The sequence below is a fragment of the Melopsittacus undulatus genome, chromosome 5, assembly GCF_012275295.1.
Source record: "Melopsittacus undulatus isolate bMelUnd1 chromosome 5, bMelUnd1.mat.Z, whole genome shotgun sequence".
Lineage (NCBI taxonomy): Eukaryota > Metazoa > Chordata > Aves > Psittaciformes > Psittaculidae > Melopsittacus > Melopsittacus undulatus.
In genome coordinates, this window is record NC_047531.1 from 64901780 (window position 1) to 64922408 (window position 20629).

The 20629-nt window shown below is 38.9% G+C and overlaps 1 protein-coding gene across 1 annotated transcript in view; it reads left to right on the forward strand.

Moving 5' to 3' along the window:
* Window positions 1–20629, forward strand: part of AFG2A (AFG2 AAA ATPase homolog A) — a 231644-nt gene that overhangs the window by 202170 nt on the left and 8845 nt on the right. Inside the window, 1 exon segment of the mRNA XM_005143020.3 lies at window positions 508–590. Within this exon segment, the coding sequence (XP_005143077.2) occupies window positions 508–590 (83 nt within the window).

Here is a 20629-nt window from a genome sequence, read left to right on the forward strand (position 1 = left end):
GTCCAGAGAGCTTAAAAACACATTGCAGGTTATGAGACCTTAACCCTCCTCCCGTTCCACTGCTCTCTCCTAGCCTGCCTTTTGGAATTAATTGTTTTTACTTCTTTCCCAGCATAAAGCTGAGAAAGAAAAGTGCCCGCAGAACCTGAGGAATATCTGCTCCTGTGCTTTGGGGGACAGAAAAATGTACCGCTGGTTGTTGGGGCTTTAATTTATCAGGTGTCACATGGAGTTTAACACAAGGTAATATGATTATTAAGTTAATTTGCAACATCCTGTAATATGAAATGTAATGTTACTGTGGTTTCAATTTTGAGCTATATTCTGTTTCTTGGATGTCTTAATCACCCACAACCTCATTTATTAAAAACAGTTGGAGAAAATCTGACTCTGTGAGCATCTGGCATTTAGAGTATGTTTGTGTCTTGTGTTCGCTTTCTTCCTTTCAAGTAATGTATTTTATAATAGTAATTTTCTGTGGGGGTTTTCTTTATTGTTTCTTTGCAGATAACAGCAGTCTGCAGAGAAGCAGCCCTTCTAGCTCTTCAGGAAGACATACACGCCAAATCTATCATGGGACAGCACTTTCGGTACGCACTGACTATTGTGACCCCAAGAATTCCTGATTCGTTAATCCAGTTTTATGCAGATTATCAGCAGCAAAGTGGACTGCACACACTTTGAAAGGCAAATTAATATGTACACCTATTCACAATGTGAATAGTGCATTTTCTTTGTAAAGCTGTCAAAAGCCAAAGAATTTTGTATTGTGAATAGAGTGTCTGAAATTAACTGAGGTGCAGAATTGTCATAATAAATGCCTATGTGGAAATTTGGAGCATAACTGGTATCATGTAAAACGTCATATTTTTACAGTTTCAGTGGTATAATCTGCATTTTGTAGGTGGTAAGATTGTTAGTTTAAGTCAGTTTATTGGAGTGTGTATCTCTAAATCAAAAAGTAATTATCAAATTCTGAATTTTTGGTGGATTCTTGGCCCTGAAGAGAGTAGCAGCAAGTGTCATTACTGCCTTCATTTGTTCTTTCCTCAACTGTAGTCTAATCCCAGGGACTGTCTCAGTGAGGCACAGACCTGAGGAGTGGCCTCACTACAAAAAATGCTGAAAATTATTCTGAACCTTTTGATTTATGATCTCCAGAAAAGCTGCCAAACAGGCTTGCTGAACATAGGGTTTTCCGAAGTAAAGCTAAGGTATATGACTGATCACACTGAAACATTTATTTTTGGTCTTAAACAACTCCTCTTTACAAGTACTGGGAATTAGGCATCTTAAAAATTGTACATCCCTTGGCTAACCCAAAACCACTGCCAGGCCTCAGCGAAAGATTTCTGTTGTTATTTGTTTCCATCATAATAAATAGGAATGTTGATTGGTAATTTAAAGCTGGCCACTTAAATAAATACTCATTAATGAATAAGAAAACCTCCTTGCAAAAACTTGTTAGAAATGACCACAAAATAGTTCAGGGACAGGTAAAATCTTTTGGGCTTATTTCTTTGTTTTATCACCTATTGAAATTACTATGGGTCTTTATAGGTTCTCTACTTTACACTCAGTATGAAATGAAGATAAGTAAACTCATTTTCAGCTTTTTTCCCCCACAGTAGAAAGACTGAGCTTTTCTATTCCAGACATGAGAAACAGAGGGAAAGGTGAATCAAAAGCAATACAAACTTGAACAAAAATGGGAAACTAAAAAAAGAAACCCTCTCAATTTCAGTGGGTAATTCTGTTTTTTCCTGGTGTTTTGCAGGTAAGTAGAAGACTTTCCAGGTAAAAATTTTAGCCAAATGCAGCTTTCACTTACTGAAGTAAACAAATATAATTTTAGGCTCTGTGTACAGTTATTTTTTGGATTTGTTTATCGATGATTCTGAAGCAGCCATTAATTCAGAAGAGAGTAATAATTATTTAAAAATTTCCATAGACTTATGAGAAATTTGTGTATATCTAAGAGAGACTTCTACTATATTTACTTATGTTATCAATATGAAATTTTAAAAGTAATCTCTTGGCCTTGATTATGGTTTTTCTCTCTTAGTTCCTCTCTGTACACAATTTGCAGCTTTCAAACAGAAATATATTATTTTTAAATAGCAACTTTTCTATTACTTTTATTTTAAACTCTTGTTGCTATAATTAGCATTTAATTTTACTATCTCTGAAGAGGATTAGAGCATGAGAAAAAGCATGCTGTTCACTTAGTGATGTATGTGCAGGTTTTTTTTTTCTTTTTAAGTTGTTTGACCCTTAATAGTACAACAGACAGAGGGAATTAAGAAAATTATAAATTGGAAAAGTTGCCTTGGGGATCAAGACTGCATTTGAAACTACTTTATCATCTTTTTCTAACTTTTATATACTCCATCTTGAAGCTCAGGTTGTGAATTATTTATTATAACCATTAAATTTTTGATATTTCCAAAATTAAATACCACACTGTTATCCCCTGGCACGTTCCTCCAATGTGTGTTCCTCAAGGAAGGAAAGAAAAACTAGTTTTAACTGCCAATAACAAATTCTGTTTATAATTTTATATCCTAAAAATAACAGTATTGATGCTCCAGATGCATAGCAAAACTAAATCTCCATTTCTTGGGAAGTGGTCAGTCAGATCCCTTGGGAATGTCCACCAACGCAAAAATCTGAACTGAGAGAGGCAGGTAGGAGCTGGCTGCCCTTTCTGTATGTGGGCTTCTGTTGCCACTAGCGGGAATTTGCACATTGAATTTTAGGACATTAGGAGAGAATGCCGGCCCATGGCTGTTGTTCATGCTTTAGAACAGAACCAGTCCCTGCAAACATTTATCCTCTCATGTGCACAGTACCACATGTATCCACATGGTACCAAATCTCTTGATACATACCTACATGCCTGAAGGGATTTTTAAATGTAGGAAGCCGCCTTTTTTTACGTTGGGTTTGTAGAACTTGATTTTTAAAAGAGCAAGATACTCTTAAAATCTGAAGTCTCTAGAAGGTTTCTGTTGCTCCCAAAGACTGATGCCACTCAAAATCTTACTCCATCCCAAGCCACTGATAAATTGAGATTTAAAGGAAGGTGTGACGATTCCCCTTCTCTCTCCTAATGACAGATCACCATTATCATGAACTACCAACTTGAAACTTACCAAAATATGGAAAGTAACCAAAAAATTTAGTTTTGGCCAAAGCATATCAGCAACATAGTCCTTTCAGAATCCAGCCCGGTGAACACTTTTGCACCCTCACCCTCTCATTGGAACTTACTGATGAAGGTACTATAGGACAGAGCACTTCTGAAGTATCTTCCATTAACCTGTAATTTAAATGAGTGTTTTTTAATTCAGAGCTGAACTTTTCACAGGGTGTTTTACTGAACACATTGTGCCTTGGCACCAAATCAAATTGCTTGCAGTATGAGGCCATATAAGCCTGAACACCTCCATGCTTCAGAGTAAATCAAAGATAGAGGCATTCTTTCTTCTGCTGGGTTAATCGCATTTACTGTTGTTGGATGTTTCCCTGAGATTTAATTTTAATAAAACGATAGAGCCCCCATGAATAGAAGAGAATGCATCTGAGAAGAATCTCTGTCTTCCATCCTCTCATTAATTGCTGAACTGGTTCCTAGACTTATTTCTTTACGTTCTTTAGAAATACAGTCTTTTTCCTGCTTGCCATTATCTTTTGGAGTCAGTTTTTGGCCCCAGTACTACTTGAGTTGCAGAATTGTTAACATTAAATTAGCTTTACAACGTTTCAGGCACATTTTGTTGAAATACAAAGTCTAACTTTTTCCTCCAATAACATCTTTGAAATTGGCATAAAATGTCTTTTGACAAGTTTGCCAAGAATGACCAGGAGAATATTTATGATAAAAATGCAAAAATGCCTTCACTTAACTTGAAAAAAAAGTTCAGTCCTGTGTTCTCCCTAATGTATAAACCAGAGTTTCACTGCAGGTGTGATATACAATTATTAATTCTGAAAAAAGAATGAAGTTTATTGTGGCTAATTTCTCTGCAGTCACTAAATGAGAACAGAACATAGGTTTACTGAGTTCAGATGCAAGGATGAACATCAGGGACAGGATAAAGCTAATTTTCAAAGATGGATATTCAAAATCACTGAATTTAGATTTGTCAGCCCTTTCAAATATTGTGCCCTAAAAGTTTATTTTTCTGGCTTGTGTATGCTGGCTCTTTCTTTTCAGTTTCTTTACTCATTTTAAATGTCAAATTGTGGTTCTTCTCCTTCAGAAACTGGGCACGTGCCAAACATAATGCTCCTATAACTGAACATCACGTGATTCTTGCTTCAGGAAGGCTGCTTATAGATGGTTTTTCCTTGTGAACTCTGTGCTGATGAGGTGTGGAGAGGAGTAGAGAGAAAGCCAAACTCTAAACCCTGGTGTTTTACTGTGTACTGCCCATTAAGCTGAGGTTAACTGATGGACACAAGTTCATGGGCAGGAGAACTCTCGTTATTGCAACAGGCAAGTATCAGTGCTGTGGAGGAGACAGACCCTTAAGGCTTTTGGATGTTTCTGGCTCTCCCAGAGAAACCAGTCAATTGGGTGGGTGAAACTGTACTACCAAAACTAGAAAAGCAAATGTCCAGTGATTGGGGTAGCTCAATATGTAGTGATAAGTAGGAGAAAACTTAGAAGCAGTTAGTTGTACTTGGAAGATGAAGAGTCATGCATCTGCCTAGAAAGCAGACACCCACTGTCAAAACCTTGCCAAAAGCCCGTGAAAGAACTAGTCAAAAGCAGACATGAAGAATTTTCCTTGCTACCTGTGATCACAAAGCTGGGACAAAACTGAATGTGCTTCCTTCACACTCCTGTGGCTTGGGATTACCCATGTGCTAATGCAGTCAGGGTGCAGGAAGTGGCTTGCAGTGGGAGCTGGGGCAAACCGACCTGTGCCTTGACCTGCTTATGACACACATGATGGGGAGGCCCACTGCTTGGCCACCACTGACAAAGCAAGCACATAAGGACAGGTGGGGTGAAGGACAATGAATAATCTTTGCATTTTGGTCACTCCAGCATGAACTCATGGCCACTGAACTCAGGACCCAGGTGGCCTATGTAAAGCTTTTTATAGCTGCTCCAAACTATGTCTTGAGGTCCTGATCAATATGGAGCTAACCTATAAAAGAGTTGCATTTGGAAGATTGGTTTTACATTGTGACCCTATTGTATTTTTATTTAATGTTCTTGTTCTGGTTGTAGTGAATTGCTGTAATTTTTACCTACTATGAACCCCAAAATCTTCTGCTTTTGCTGACACATTTTTTTTCCTGACATGAAAAAAAATACTGTAGGTGATCTAATGTGTGCAATTTAATAAAGAGCTTTTACTAGGGAGTAGAATCACAGTTGTAGTTGCACATGTTTTGAATGGCAGGTTAACATCTGTAAGACAAATATTTCAACTGAAACCTATTCCTAATCTTGGGGCTTGTGTCTGCTCATTTTGCAACTGCTACCTATTCATTTATTAATCTTATCTGTAGGAAACTCAGCCATGCATTTCCTCCAGGGCTTTATATGTTCTGTGTTAAAAATTTTAAATGGTGTCATTCTTCCCTGCAGACTGAAATCCAAGGACTCCAGAGTCCTGATAGGAGAAGGAGATCTGTGTTTTCTCTGTTGACTAGTCTGCCAAGGACCGAACCCTGGTGTTTGTGTGGCAGGCCTCCAGCAAGAGCCCAGGAGTGGCAAGAAAAGGCAATGACAACCAGATGACATTCTTTCCCTTTGAATTAGTGTAGAGCCATTGCTCAAATAGATTTCAGGTCCTTCCCACAAAATTTGAGGCTAGAGTGTTGACTGCATGTGCCTGTGTAAGACCCACGGCAATAAAGCTTGGATTCATCTAAAAGATTAGGGGAGTGGAGTTGCTCTCGCTTTCCTCAGCAGTCATTGAAGAAAAACTTAAAGACAGTCCAGACAGTGATTTATCCCAGCTAAGAGCTGAACTACCTTTCTGGAGGTCCAAAAGAGATAACTGATGTCAAGAGAGGCCCCATGGCAATTATCTAGAGAAAGTGCCTAAGCATAGATGGAAGGAATTGAGAGCAGTAACTCTCAAAATACTGAGAAAAATATTTTATCAACTTTTGCAAATACATCCTTTTTGCATAAATGGTTCTGGAAATGCTGTTGGAAATGCTGGAAATGCTCAATACCTGTGGCTGTGTGGCATGGCAGTGTGCTCTTAACCACGCACACCTCTGATTTTTTTATCTTTTTACTAACACAGAGGAGTTTTCACATCCCTGTTTGGTAAAGTAAATGGCTCCACATCAGCAGAGTGTGGAAAGGGCTTTGATAACCTTCAAGGTGAAATACTTGTCAGCTCTCACTTTAGCCAGGAACGGATTATCTGGGCTGTGGAATAATAAGGTCATGTCTTCCCTCCACACTGCTGGCAAGAGCTTCAAATTTCACACAGGGGTAGCTGCTTACATCAAGCCAGCTTTGCTTAATGCCGTTTAAAGCTACCTTCGTTCTCTGTCAGCAAGTTTTCACCAAACTGAGGATGTGAAATGTGTTCTTATAGCCTTATTTGCATTATGTGAGGTGTTTTCATGGTCCTTGGATTGCTGTCTTAACAGAGTTAGTTGGTTTTGATGTAGAAGTGCAAGATGCAAGTAGCAGATTGACTTACCTGTGCTGCATACAGGCAGGCATTGCTTATGAGGAATGTAGAGCAGGATTTGGTGGGTGAGTGGACGAAGGCCATATAGCTCTTTTCAGGTATCCCACTCATCAACTTGCTGCACTGCCATGAGCCTAAATCTGCAGTTTTTATGCAGAGCTACTTCATTGTGAGTGGCCACTGACATGAAAGATCCCTAAAGCACACAAGCTGTGGATGTTAAGGTCTATGGGTGCTTAAGTAGATTAGCAAACAAACAAATCCTTTAATACTCTGGAATGGTTCCTCACCACCTAAATAGAGATTATTCCACCAAACCAGTAAACTTTACCCCTCTACTTAGTATAAAATCTGCCTCTCAGATAACTAAGTTCTTTAATAAGCAGTACTCCTGGTTAAAAAATTATTTAAAATAAAGGAAATAGAAAAGCATATCGAAAACTTCTGTGTGAATTTCAAAAAAGGCACAAAAATTTTAGAGAGACCCTGTGAAAACTGAGGTTACTACAGTGCTGGCAGTCACATACAAAGGATGCGACACCAGAAAGGTCACTACCACAGAAGATGTTATCCTTACTATTAGTTTTACAGAACTCATGACCATTTTATGTACAAATGTGTGACATAACTCACCACCACTTTCTTCTTAGCATTGTGAAAATCTTGGTTAAACTGTCTAATGTCTTGGTTGAACATGTAGAAACAACGGGTTATCTTGGTCCTATTCCACTTCCAGGCTTTCATCATCTGTAATTTTGGTAAAAACCTGCTTTTGTTAATATGTAATGCATCATAGTAACCAGTTACACTTTTACTACAAAAGGGTGTTTTATTTTCCTGAGGGATGAATAGTAATCAAGTATCAGCTGGTAGTGCCAAGTCCCTTGATAACACAATTGGCTGCATACAGCTTTGTTAGGCCCTTTCCTGCACTTGCTGGGAGAGACTTAAAAGATGATAGGAAAGCTGTTCTTTCCCTACTTGCGTGTTGGGGATTGGAATTCTGGGATCCTTTTGTCTGCTGGGTGAAAAGGTGAGTGCCTGCATCAACTGGTGAAGCCCTTACTGATCAACAGTGGTGAAGGAAAGGTGGGAGAGGAGATAGAAAAATGTTTGGAAATAAACATGTGAATTAGGAAGATTACCCTGAGATTAAACACTGACTGACTTTAATGTGGAAAGGTGGGGGTTGATGGAGTTGGAAGGTGACAGAAAGTGGGAATACTGATTATAATCAGAGTAGGGGCTGATTTGTGTTATTTTGATGCTGATTTCAGTGTGATGGTGATCTGAGGGAGGGCTACAATCACCCTGGCCCTATATAGGAAATGTCTAGATGTTAAGCACCAAGTGGAATCTGGCTTTGATCTCATTAACCCCATCAGCACTGGATTAGCAGATGTGTTTCTGGAGTTTGACTCTTCAGATGCTTAAGGTGTATATAGGGTGGCAGCAGGGCAGCACAAGGTGTTTGATGTGTATGAAACTGAGACCTCTCTGAAGTCTTTAGAGGAACCCCTCTTGATATGTAGCAAGCCCCACATGTGCAGAGAGTTTTTACAGATTTTTTTTTCCTCCTAGAAATATTTGTCATATCATTGGCAGGGTTCAGAACAGTTGAGAAAACTTGAGAAGAAAAAGTTAAGACAGAATCTCTTCTGATTTTTTTCAGAAATTTAGTATCAAATAATGTTATCAAGAGGGAGGAGGGGAGTTCTGGCCTTTTTCTCAATGAGAAGAAAAGAAAGAGTTTGGGAATAAAAGTCTAAGAAAGTGGGGAGGAAAAGAAAAGAGCAGAAAGTGTGTGTGCAAAGTTTCCTCCTTCTAAAGTCTGCTCATTGTTTATTCCTAAATTCTACAAGAAGTACAATGAGATAGAGAAGGAAAACCCACAGCAACAGTAACAAGCTTAGAAGTTTTATTTTTCTAGAAGCATTTGTAGCTATCAAAAGGATCTTGTACTTTCAGCAGACCATTTTGTTCTCCACTACTGGTTTTCTGTGACTTTTGAAAAAGGACATGCAAAGAAGCTGATGACAGTTATGTGGAGGAAGCTGCACAAGACACAGGGAGCAGTGTGGGAGGTGTTGCAGGGCAGAAATGACTGCATAGCATGAAGAGCAGGTTTCCAGAACAGCACCCTAGCCTGGGTAAGCAGCTGTGTGCTGTCTCCAGCAGCAGAGCTGAAGCAGAGCTCTGAGAAGAGCATCATCCTTGGACTGCTGTTTTCTGTGCTGCACAAAGCCTCAGAAGAAACCGAGGCAGTGCCCCAGGCTGTTGCTGTGGCCATTGCTGCTGGTAAGCTCTGCTGGACTGCCCAAACAAGTCTTAGAGAATTTGCTCTTATAACTTCCCCTTGTTTATCCCTGCCAGCAGTGTAGCATCCACTCTGGTATGAACATAGTGACTATTTCAAATTAATTTGAGGTTATGTTGTCCGTGTTCACCCAGGCAGAATTTGCACACTGTGGTGACAAAATCAAGCCTTACGCTGAGCATCAGGTGGAGGAGAAATTGTTAGTAACCTTTAGGCTTTATTTTTGTTTCAAATTCCTCAAGTCCTAACCCTGTAAAAGAAATTACAATAGATCAAATTAAGAAAGAAAACTCTGTTACTGCAGGTGCCTGTTTTGAAGGTATCTAAGATGGAAGTGTATGAATGTCAAGAGTATTCTCAACCAAACCAGTTGGGTTTTGTCTGGTGGTTCCTTCAGAATAAAGTATGGTTGACTGTTTGCTTTGCATGTGTTTTCAAAAGGGCTTATTTGGAAGAGCATCTTGGAGATGGCTTTGCACAAAGATATGTTTTATGTGTTGAAGTCAGTTCTATTAGGATTGGACTTAGTCTGACTTTTTGGGAATAGTCAATATCCTCACTGTGATTTGTGCCCTATAATTTTAAGATGGATGTATCCTATTGCATTGTCTTGGAAGAGACCACAGAAGAAGCTGAAGAAGTTGAGATTGAGCTAGGAAGTGTGAGCAAAATGTGTTCTAGGTGACTTCTCTTTTTAGGCACTTTTCCATGCTCTGGAGCAACTTCACTTATTCTTGTAGTAGTTCCATTTGGTGGTCTCTGTACAGACAGGAACACCAATTGGTCCTCAGGGAACAGGAGGAACACCTCATAGGCCAAACAAAGAACAAAAGAAGGAAGAAAACTTTTCTGAACAGTGAGCATACTGTGTTATCTGAGAGCTGCAGGGACTCCGCTGCAGTGAAGAGCAGTCATTCTTTTTCTTTTCTTGCTACTGTTAAGCAGCAAATGGTCCTTAAAGTGGTGGCAGTAGTACAACATGAGGTCTGAGGCTTTGATCATTGCTCCTTCATAAACACCTCCAAGTGCTTTCTGGTTTGGGCAAGCCTTGTGTTTGTCCTCCCCACATTGCTCTTGAGCTGTCCAGTTTTCAGCTTCCAGGTTATTTCGTACCTTGGATCTCAGGGGTGGCATGATTTAAAATGTATCTATGTGCATGAAATTTATCTAAAATTATATTCCCGCTGATATCTTAAACTTGTGAAAATTGTACCATACTTTCCAATCACACATGGTGTTAAAATTATTCTTTACCGGTTAAAATAAATTAGCAATGTAGGACATGTTTTCTTTCTCTGAAACTGAGGCTGGTTTTAAAAGAAAGTTGTTTTGTTGGTACTTTTTTACCAAGGCTGCTTTCCTCATGTGTTAGAAGCTGTTGCTATTCTGTAGGAAGGTTTTCAAGCTAGGAGTCAAATTTGATGTCCCAGTTGGCTCTTATTGTGACACCTTAGGAAGACATTTCTCCCTCATGAGACTTACTTTTTCCCTCTTTTGTACAGTACTTTATTTCTATATTTGACCTTTTAATCAGGGGATCTCAAAGTTCTGTGCTAGCTCTAAAGTTTGCTGTTGCAGCAAGATCCCCCTTCATGGTGATAGTAGTGTGTGTGGAAGGAAAATAATGGTTGTTACGACTTGCTAAGACCCTGAAGTTGTAACACATTTGTCCTGCTTTATGTAAGGGCTGGAAACAGAATGCGTATAATAACCTCGGGTTTTTAATCTCTGCAAAACATAATTATTTGGAAGGGTGGTTGGAGGGTTAAGCTAGAAAAAATAAACTAGTAGTATAATAACATCCATATTAAAAAAACCCAACCAACACAGATTTAACATGTTATATAATCTCTGTTAAACTTGCTCTGGGAAATCCTCCAAGAACCAGTGTCAGTCTCCATTTTGTGCAAGTCTGTACATAACGTTTATAAGAATTTGTGTGTATCTGGGTGGGGAACAGCGAAATAAAAAGTTAGAACAGAATGTAGCCTGACCAAAGTCTTTCTGCAGTGGAGCATTCACAGCAGAAGTAGAGGGAGGTTTATTCCTTTGCAGGTCATTCCACAAAACTACCCCCCTGCACAGGCAACTTCCAGAGCTGCATCCTAGTCAGTGTGTTTCCCAGTGCAATCACATTTCACTTCTGACATCAAGCAGCAATCTGAAAGGTTTCTAGGCATATTAATCTCATAAGTAAGTGCTGCTTTGAGATGTTATGTTAAAAAATAGTTCAGTTCTCTCAGCTGGATGCTGCCATGCCATGGGAAGCATCTAGCATGTTGTTCATGGCTCCATCAGCTACATTGATTGTACCTTTCATTTTATGTTTGCTCTGTTGCATACAGGTACAGCAAACAATTTAATGACTGCTAAACTTAATGACTTACATACACGAGGGAAAGCTGCTGGAAACAGGAATTATTTAAGCTGCTTTTGTGAAATGCAGAAGAAACTCTTGGCACTTTTCTGCCAAAAAGCAAGTCTGATTATTGATCTGCTCCTCCTGCTGAGCTTTTGTCATCTTTTTTGTCCTTTCCACCTTCCTCTTTCTCTTCTGGCATTTTTCCCATTCCCTGCCAGAGAGGATTGTTGTCCTCTGCACAGCTCAGCAGAGCAGCAAGTGGTGCTGAAAATATTGATTATGTAGAAGTGATCTGGAATATGGCATGTTTCAGCAAGTGAACATGTAATACAGGAACATTCATAAGTTTTTGCTGAGGCATCCTTTCTATTGAAGTTCTCTGAGGAGACTGGGATTTGAGTTTTATTTGCTTGTGTCCAAACCATTCTTTTTATAAAAAGATTAAGTTCTCTTCAGAGAAGGTAAACTGTGAAAAAGTGTGTTGCAAAAAGTCATATTGCATTTGGCTTTGCAAAATGGGGCATGATCCAAATTTCATTTGAAAACAAGTGTGTAATAAATGTTGTAAGAATTTGCTCTTGCTTACAACTGCCAAGAACTTCATGAAGGCCTTGCTTTTGTTTTCTTCAGAAGTTCACTTTTTGGTAATGCTCTTTGTCAGTAAATCAGCTGGGAGCTAGATAAAACAATGCACTGATGGGCTTAGTGCTGAATGTTAATACACTTGACTAAGCTGTGTGTCTTGCCATGTATTATGGCTTGCTTCAGGGCCCAGTAGAGTGGCTTTTAGTTTTCAGTAGTGTCAGCAGGCTTTAAACAGCTCAGTTGGTGTATGTGAATTTTACTTTCCAGCAAGGCTGTGCAACTTAATTTTTATTACCAAGAGTAAAAATGCATTTAAGGTTAGTGAAGTCCGCAGCACTGGGAATTCCACTGTCCTTTTCTTTTTCTTTTTATTATTATTTTTATTTTCTTTTTTTAATTTTCTTTTTTTCTCTCGCAGAACTAGAAAGAGCAGTAGGAAAAGCATGCTGTCTTTGTGGTGCACTACATGTGCAACCTGGGCAAGGAGGAGTAAGAAAACATGCAGTGCTGTCTGGATTCTGCTGTTGAAGGCTTTGCTCTGGAGCCTGTTCTTCAACCTGCCTCCAAAATACAATTTTATTGATATTTTTAAAAACATTTCTTGAAATTTGTCTACCCCTTCCTCTTACCATTGTGATTTCACTTGAAATCAAGTGATCTTTTACAACATATACTGAGAAAATATTTTTTCTTTTTTTTATAATTTTAGTTCAAAGTGTAAGTTTCTAACAGATCCAATAGGCCCCTGATATCTGTCTAAACTACCTCTAATATCAACAGTTCAGCTAGTTTAGCTGTTCTGCAAGGAGCAAAGTTGAAAGTGTTTCACATTTATAACACCTCTCTCATTCACTTTGCATCCTTATAGGTATAAACTACTATGCATATTGATATTCAGGTACCTAACAGTACATGGAAAGATGCATATACTTTAGAAAAAGCATGCCTTGGGAAATTCTGAACATCAGTTGACAGAAACCTGCAGATCTGCTTGAGATGAAATATGCTTTTATTGATATCTCTCTGTTCCCAAGTTTGACTTCCCAGTTCTACTCCAAAGGAAAGGAGTGGCTTTAGATGCTCTTTTTTAGATTTCCGTACTCTGTTTTGCATGTTGCTCCTTTGATAAGCCAGGAGTATCGTATTCAGTGGTCAGTATAACAAGTTGTTAGTTATTCCCCATAAGCGAATTTTTTTTTTGTACTTGAAAATTTCTCCTACGTTTATAAACACCAACTTTTAACCTGATAGGTGCCAAAGATTATTGCCAATGTAGTAAGAGCTGGTAGGACATCCTAGTCAGATATTGTTATCAGCTCACAGGAGCTAGGTAGGAAGTTGTTTTTAACAAGTGAACTCAGTAATTTAACATGCACCTCCACTTCCAATGTTTCCCTGGTTTGTGGCTGGCTGTGGCCTTCTCAAGTGTCTCCTCAGTGACTTGTCTACCTCAACTTTCACTTTTAGTAGTTGCTCACAGATGTGCTATCTTCTACATGCCTTCTGTCTTTGCTCTCCACGTAACAAGTAACCTTGTTGGTTTTCCTGACAGGGTTCTTCAGGGCAGGGGAGGGGGAGGATATTTCCTGGCATGATGGAAAGCCCTTCATGATGAAAAGTAATCTGTTCCTCTCAAGCAGAAAAATCCACACTTTCCAATAATTTGCAGTTAATGTGGGTATGAAATAGCTGAAAATCCAGCACTCTTAGTTATTTCAGTGGTAGATTCAATTTTTAATATTTTAAATAGCAAATATTTACTGTGTTTCAATAAGAAGCTCTTTCATAAGAGGCCTATTTTTGACTTTGTTTCTTTTAAAAGCTTTAACTTTTTGCATTTACCTTCCAGTAATCTTTTATGTTCTGCCATACTGCCATGACTGGTGTATAGAAGGTTATATCAGTAACTTATTCTGATTGACATTAGTAATGGCTATGGAATTGACTTGACATCTAGATAGCATTTAGTGCTAGGGCAGTATGTTTCAGTAACACTGTGAAGGATAAAACACAAGGTTTTCAAGATATGCCTGGGGAGATTAGAAGATAGGAATTTTCCCTTACTGCCTTAGAAACAACTTTTTTCTGTGTCTTCCTATGGACTGCTGGGCACTTCTGCTTTAAAGGAATTGGCATCCTGGAAATTTAAGTCTACAGGAGCTACTGGAGTGTTTGTAGTTGACTCTAAATTTTTTTTTCATGTGGCAAGTTTAAAAAAAAGTATCAAATGGTTTTGAAAAGTAATTTTTGACACCAGTTCAGCTCCAAAAATGTTTTGTATTTAATTCCTATGTTTCACACTGTTTCTATGATGAAATATGAGTATCACTGCTTCTGAGTTGCTGTACTCTTATAGAGTTGTGGTGAGAGATCTTTTCCATGTCTCTTTAACCATAAAAGAGTAAAAGAAAGGTGTGGGGGTGGTTTGTGTGTTTCTTTCCCCTCTACAATACCTTCAACACAGAATATCATAGCAATATACTGAAAATTATTTCTTACCTGCATAAGAATATCATAGGCTTCTGCTTAAAGTTTCTGGAGATAGAACATTTGGAGAAGAAATAAAAAAGTAGTGTTAACTTGCTGTGAGAACAGAACGGTGTTTAAGTTCTAACAGATATATGTTTAATACATGTTTTGATCAGCCCTCTACAGAGCTGAAATCCAGTCTGATTATGACAGCTATTTCACTTATTTTAAGAAGCACGGACATAAACAGTTGACCTCAGTATCTGTTGAGGCTAAATACAACCTTTTTTTGAATACTCTGAGGTCTCTGTCTAGCCTTCCATGTGTAAGAGACTAGAACCCTGTTCTGTTGTTTGAGTTTTTTTCTGTATTTAATAAACAGGACATGAAATTACTACAAACACTGAATTCAGTCATGCAATGATGCACTCACTCCTAAGCTAACATAAAAAAGCACTAGAAACACACAGTAAGAATGCCAGAAAAATGTGCTGCGTTTTGATTTTTTTCAACAGGCCACACTTCACATTTTTATCTTTATTAGATGCTTCCTTTAAGCCAGATTATACCAGTGCAGATGTACGCAAAGAGCTGTAAGCAACAGTACAGTGCCTCATTTGTGAATACTTCCATATTGCAGCTATGGTCCAACAAATATCGTCTTGCAGTACCATTAAGGCAGCGGTCTGGAAAGTTAGCATGCTACTATAGGGGAAAAATCCATTTTCTGCATAATTTCCAAAAGTGCTGAACTTCAGTTTCCTGAATTTAGGAAGCAATGGATACAAGATCCTAATTAGCCTTTGAGATACTTTAAACAGAGTAATGGATATGGCCATAATGTATTGGAATTCTTTGGCTTCTCAAGAATACCATGTTTAATGAATCACAGAAACAAGAATCACACCAGTGGTTTCAGAATAGAGAGCTACTGAAGGAATCTAAAAGAGGACCACCCGCCCCAAAACAAGCTCACACACACACACTCTCACACTATTTTTGGTATCATAACATACACATGTTAAGTCTGTGTCTGTGCATGTTCTTCTGGGTGAGAACCAGCAGGAGAAGTGGCACAAGCTTTCCAAGCAGCACAGCTCCTGCCTCTTCTATAGCCTGTCTCCCACCCTGATGGAAATGAGAGGCTTGATCATCAGTAACATGACAGTCTGTGCATTGAAATGTGTGGTTTATGGTCTTTGTTGTCAAGGGTTTTTTCAGTCTGGCCTTTTTAACCCAAAGGGTCTTGAGGAATAATATGTTGTGGGGTTTTTTATATATGTAAAATACATGCATATATTAGGTATATAATAAAATAATTAGAACAAAGAGAGAACAGACAAACTATCCCTGTAACACAGAAGTCTCCTGGCTTCATTTGTCCCAAAGGAAACCAACATTAGTTTTGATTTCCCTAAGAACAGTATCTGGGCCTTGACACTGATTATTCCTTGACAGGTAGTTGTTATTACAGAGCAAAATCTCAAGATGTGACTAGTATGCTCTTCTAGAGTACAACAAACCACAGCAAGCATGCAAGGGATATCTTGGCACTCAATTCAATACTTGAACTGCCAAATGCAAAATAGAATATTTTGGAGAAGTATTACTCATAAAATGAGAAAAGAAAAAGAAAGCAGATTAATGACAAAACTATATTTTATCATTCCCTTATTGGGATGCAGCAAACTACCAGTGACATCGCTGTACTCTTGTAGAGTTGTGGTGGGGATCTTTTCCATGTCTTTTCCACCATAAAAGAGTAAAAGAAAGGTGTAGGGTTGGCTGGTTTGTTTTTTCCCAAGAGAAGTCAAAATCCATAAATTCTTATGTACTGAAGTGGATGATGCTGCAGCCCGAAATACATATGGCTCTGCCACAGAGACATTCTGTGGCATGTTCATTTTCCTGCAGCCAATTTCTGGTCCAAATCCCTTGACAACAACCTAGCTATTTGAGAATTGGGTCTCTAGACAGATAGGCATCATTTGGTGTTATATACCTGTATTCAGAGTCAGGGGAAGACATTTCTGGGGGGGAAAAAAGAATAAAAAAATCAGCACTTGATGCAAACTTATTTTCATGTATCCATGGAAAAATGCCTGCATTCCAGGAAATTGAAGGTCATCTTTTAAAATCTCATTGGCCTTTTGATTCGTAAAGCAGAACCAAGACATGACATAGCTGCTAAGTTACTGCTTCCCTGCAGAAGCTGTTACAGATGTGGAGAGAAGCTAAACTTAGTTGTTGACACACTGTTCTTGAGAACGACAAAAGAGATTGTGTTCATTAGGCCAACCCCATCATTCTTGCTAAAAGCAGTCTCAGGTTTCCATGTATATTTTCAAATCAAATTAGAAATGCTGCTCCTGAGACCTCCTTCAGCTGACAGTGACAGATTGCACAACCTGATAAATAGTAGGCATTCCTAGAGCTGTACTAATACTAGAGTAGTCAGAAGTGGTTAGATAATAAAAACATACACAGAGCCCTGTATTTAAATTATCAGAGAGCTTTACATCTTCTGGTAATACAGTCTACACCTGGGGAGTGACCACTTCTCTAAAAGAAATGGGAAGGGTTTGTTCCTTGGTGGTTTTTGAAGCTAAATGCTATTATTCAGTCAGGGTGGCTTTCCTCTGGCTAGTTTTTTATCAGCTATAATTAAAACAGGCACCTCCTTTTACTCAGTTCTCAGCTTGTACTGACACAGCTATATCTACACTACTTAATACCACCAAGAGCATCTTTGTAGCTCTACCTGATTGTTACCGAACTCGGCTGGAACACAAGAGTAATGGAAAACCAGGCTTACTGGTCTTAAAAAAAAAGAATAGAACCCACTCTAAACATACATGGTTGCAGAAATTAAATTACCCAGATTTCCTCCTTTTCCACTGAATCAGTGGAGTCTTCACATTAATAGATTGGATTTTTTTTCTTGAAATATTGAAATATTGCTTGCTAAAATTTCAGCAGAATACAGGTGGGGAGACTGAGGTTGATGCCATAATCCAGGAATCTGACACCTTTCAAAATTATTCATGGTTGGAATGAGCTATCTTGAAGGAGAGAAGTGAGGACTGCTCCACTGAGCATATTCTTGTTTTGTGCTTTCATGGGCTTCTATGTTCAAGGGCTCCAACCTGCGGCTTCCTTCTGGGAAGCTGGGTTTGCTCAGCCATGTCATCTCATGCATGGCCACAATTTTTACCTGGCACAATCTTCATACAGAAAGTTGAGCATTTAGTCAGATACCAAGTTGAAAGAGACACCCAAGCAATTACTCTCTTAATTCACTAATATTTCTATAATGTGGCTTTGCAGTGATGAGTCTTTTTGCTGTTTCTGACAGCAGACACACACAGCAGAGTCAGGACTGGGACATTTTGAAACATGCACAATCCAAAATCACAAGAAAGAATGAGAAGCTTTTAACAGCCCTCTTCTTACATTCATAGACCTTTGTTTCCTACTCCTTAGTGATGTTAAAACTATGAGATATATACATATGTATACATGTATTTGTGACAATGTAGTTCAGCACAGGAATACTTCCTGTTGGTGAGAACTGAAATAGAACAGAGCTAACTCTTAATTTTTGTGCAAGGAATAATGTTCTCAATGGATAGTAAAAGGCAATTTCCTTAGTGGTACTACAGGAAACAATGAGTTGCAGATAAAGAAATTTACAATTGATGTAAGTTATCATCTGTATTAAGCAGTAATGACAATTTTCATTTTTCACAAAAGTTTTGCAGAAGTAATATCAGCTAATTTGCTAAAAGATTTAAAAATTAATACAAACTATTGAAGACATCACTATACCTTCGTAAAGTATCTTATATAAGTGCAGCCATTTAGTGCAGCAGCTAAACATGAAGTCTGCAGAGACAGTTCTCCAAGGAAGAAATAAAGTTGATCAAAAAACAAATAACTCTGGTATCTGAAGGAGAAATATGAATGTACCAGTTGCCTATATGGCAAATGAGTAGTGAAAAATTAAGAGACATGTTGTGGCCTGTCCTTAGAGGAGTGAAGTTTTGCCTCTTGTTAGGTGCCTTTACCAATGTGTTGTCTTTCCTGTAGCTTTTCTTCAATGCTATTTGTCTTCAGTTACAGTTTTGACAGCTGAAGTCCCTTTGCTATTCTTCACAGCAAAAGCAAGGTAGCATTAAAACTACCATTTGGGAAGGCCAAAAAAATCACATAGATTCTATGTAAGTTGCAGCTCCCCCATTGTTTCTCACTGATCCCTGTTTACCAAATTGTCCTTTTGTGGATTCAGAAGCAGGTAGCATGTATCACGAACCCTGTTCTCCAGCTGCTCACCATGCTTGGGAGGAATACCCAAGGAAAAAACTGGTTTCTCCAATATGGTGCAAAAGATAGGGGAGGGAAACATGTTCTCAAACTCTCAACTTACTGTACAAACCTTTGCATTTTCTTTCTTTTTCATTTCTGCTGAATTTGGCCAGCCCCCGGCCAACTCCCAGCTCTGCAGCATTTCCTGTGTACTTTGATTCAGTGTTCAAATGTTCACAAAGCAGGTTCACATTGAGGTTTGTCCCTTTGTTCTCAGTGGTTTGTCTGGCTGTTGCCTTTTACTACCTCTTCTGCCTCTAAGAAAAACTGATGTTATCTTCTGAAGAGAAAACTCAAGGTTTCTGTTTGCAACTGAGGATTTCCTGTGTGCCTATCCCCTGCCTGTGCAGTGACGGCAAGGAGTAGCTTTACATGGCTGCGCTTCATCAGAGAGCTTTCACAGCAGTCCTTGCACAGAAGGTGAAGAAATCCCCAGCTACTGGTGCCTTTGATCTCAGATAAAGGTCAACCTGTCTAGCAGAAAGCGTGATCGGAAATGCTACCTCACATCACCCTTCACTTTCTCTTCCTTACCCTGAAGTGATTCCCTGTACTTTTCAGGGTACAGGTTTTTACTTCAACTATTTGGAGCACCTTTATTTCATCTCATGCACCAGCTTAAGCCAGAATCACCAAAATTTTCAATGAGTTTATAAGAAACTGTCCACAATGCTTATTATTACAGCAATGTTTAATAGCTATTGTAGAATTTTGTTGGTTTACTGTTTGGGGATTTTTTAATACATGTAGGCTTACTAGTGTGTTAAAAAGTTAGTTATATTGGTCTTATCTCAGCAAGCACATACTGTTTCCTTACACTGAGAGTTTCTGAGGGGACTGCTGTATGTCTTGAGGCTTCAAACACTAATACCCTCAAAGTTCCACCCAGTGCAAAGCTTTTGGGAGCTGCAGGTACCAGTTTCTCCCAACACCCTCCTCTGCAAGATTACACTGCAAGTCTCGTGGGGGAAATACATCACTTATGCATTCTACAGGTAGCAGTTTTGTTTATAATTTCGTTATAAATGCTAACATCATTTTTTTAAATGGCTTTTGAATCCCTCTGTAACTTCAGAAATGTTGTTACAGCTGTGAAGATTGGCTGTTAACTGACAAATAACTTGCACAAAGACAAGCGTTCTTTGCTGAGTTTCCTCAAAGCCATATTGGCTCAAGATAGTTATCACCACAGAAGATGAGTGATGGGAACAGTAAATAAAGAATGCTTCAAGTACAGGCTGTTTGTCACCTCCTCTGTCTGAAACGGTACTCTGCTGGTAGATGGGATGGTTCTTACTTTTCATAGACTAAGCCACCTTGTGCTGCTTAGAAGGAGCAGTGAAGTTCCAGTGTCTGGGACTGAGTATGCATCCTCCTTCTTGACCGGGATCTACACCTTAGCAGGGCCTAGGAGATGCCACTGAGGGGCAAATGCAATGGTGTTCCCAGGGGAGATGCAACACAGAAGCAGCATTACTTGTTACTGATAGTGGGAGGACCATAGTTTATCCAATTAATCTTTACAGAGGTGTAGTTCACTACCTATAAAGGTCAGTCAAGTGACCTAGAGATGGAATTTGCTTCTGGGTGTGGATTAGGGAGAAAACCAAACAAAACTCAATGACAGACTTGCCTTTTATTCTGTACAATGAGCCTTTTGGCACACTGCAGCTTGCAGGAGGGAGAAGTAGCATATGACTGCAGAAGATGGTGGTTATCTCCAGTACATGATCCTCAACGTGAGAGTGGAAACACAGACTGAATCACGACTATCAGCCATTATTCAGTCTCTTCAACCTCATTCTGGGGGGGTTTTCAGAAGGATTAACTTTGGGCATAGAGGGCTGGTCTCTC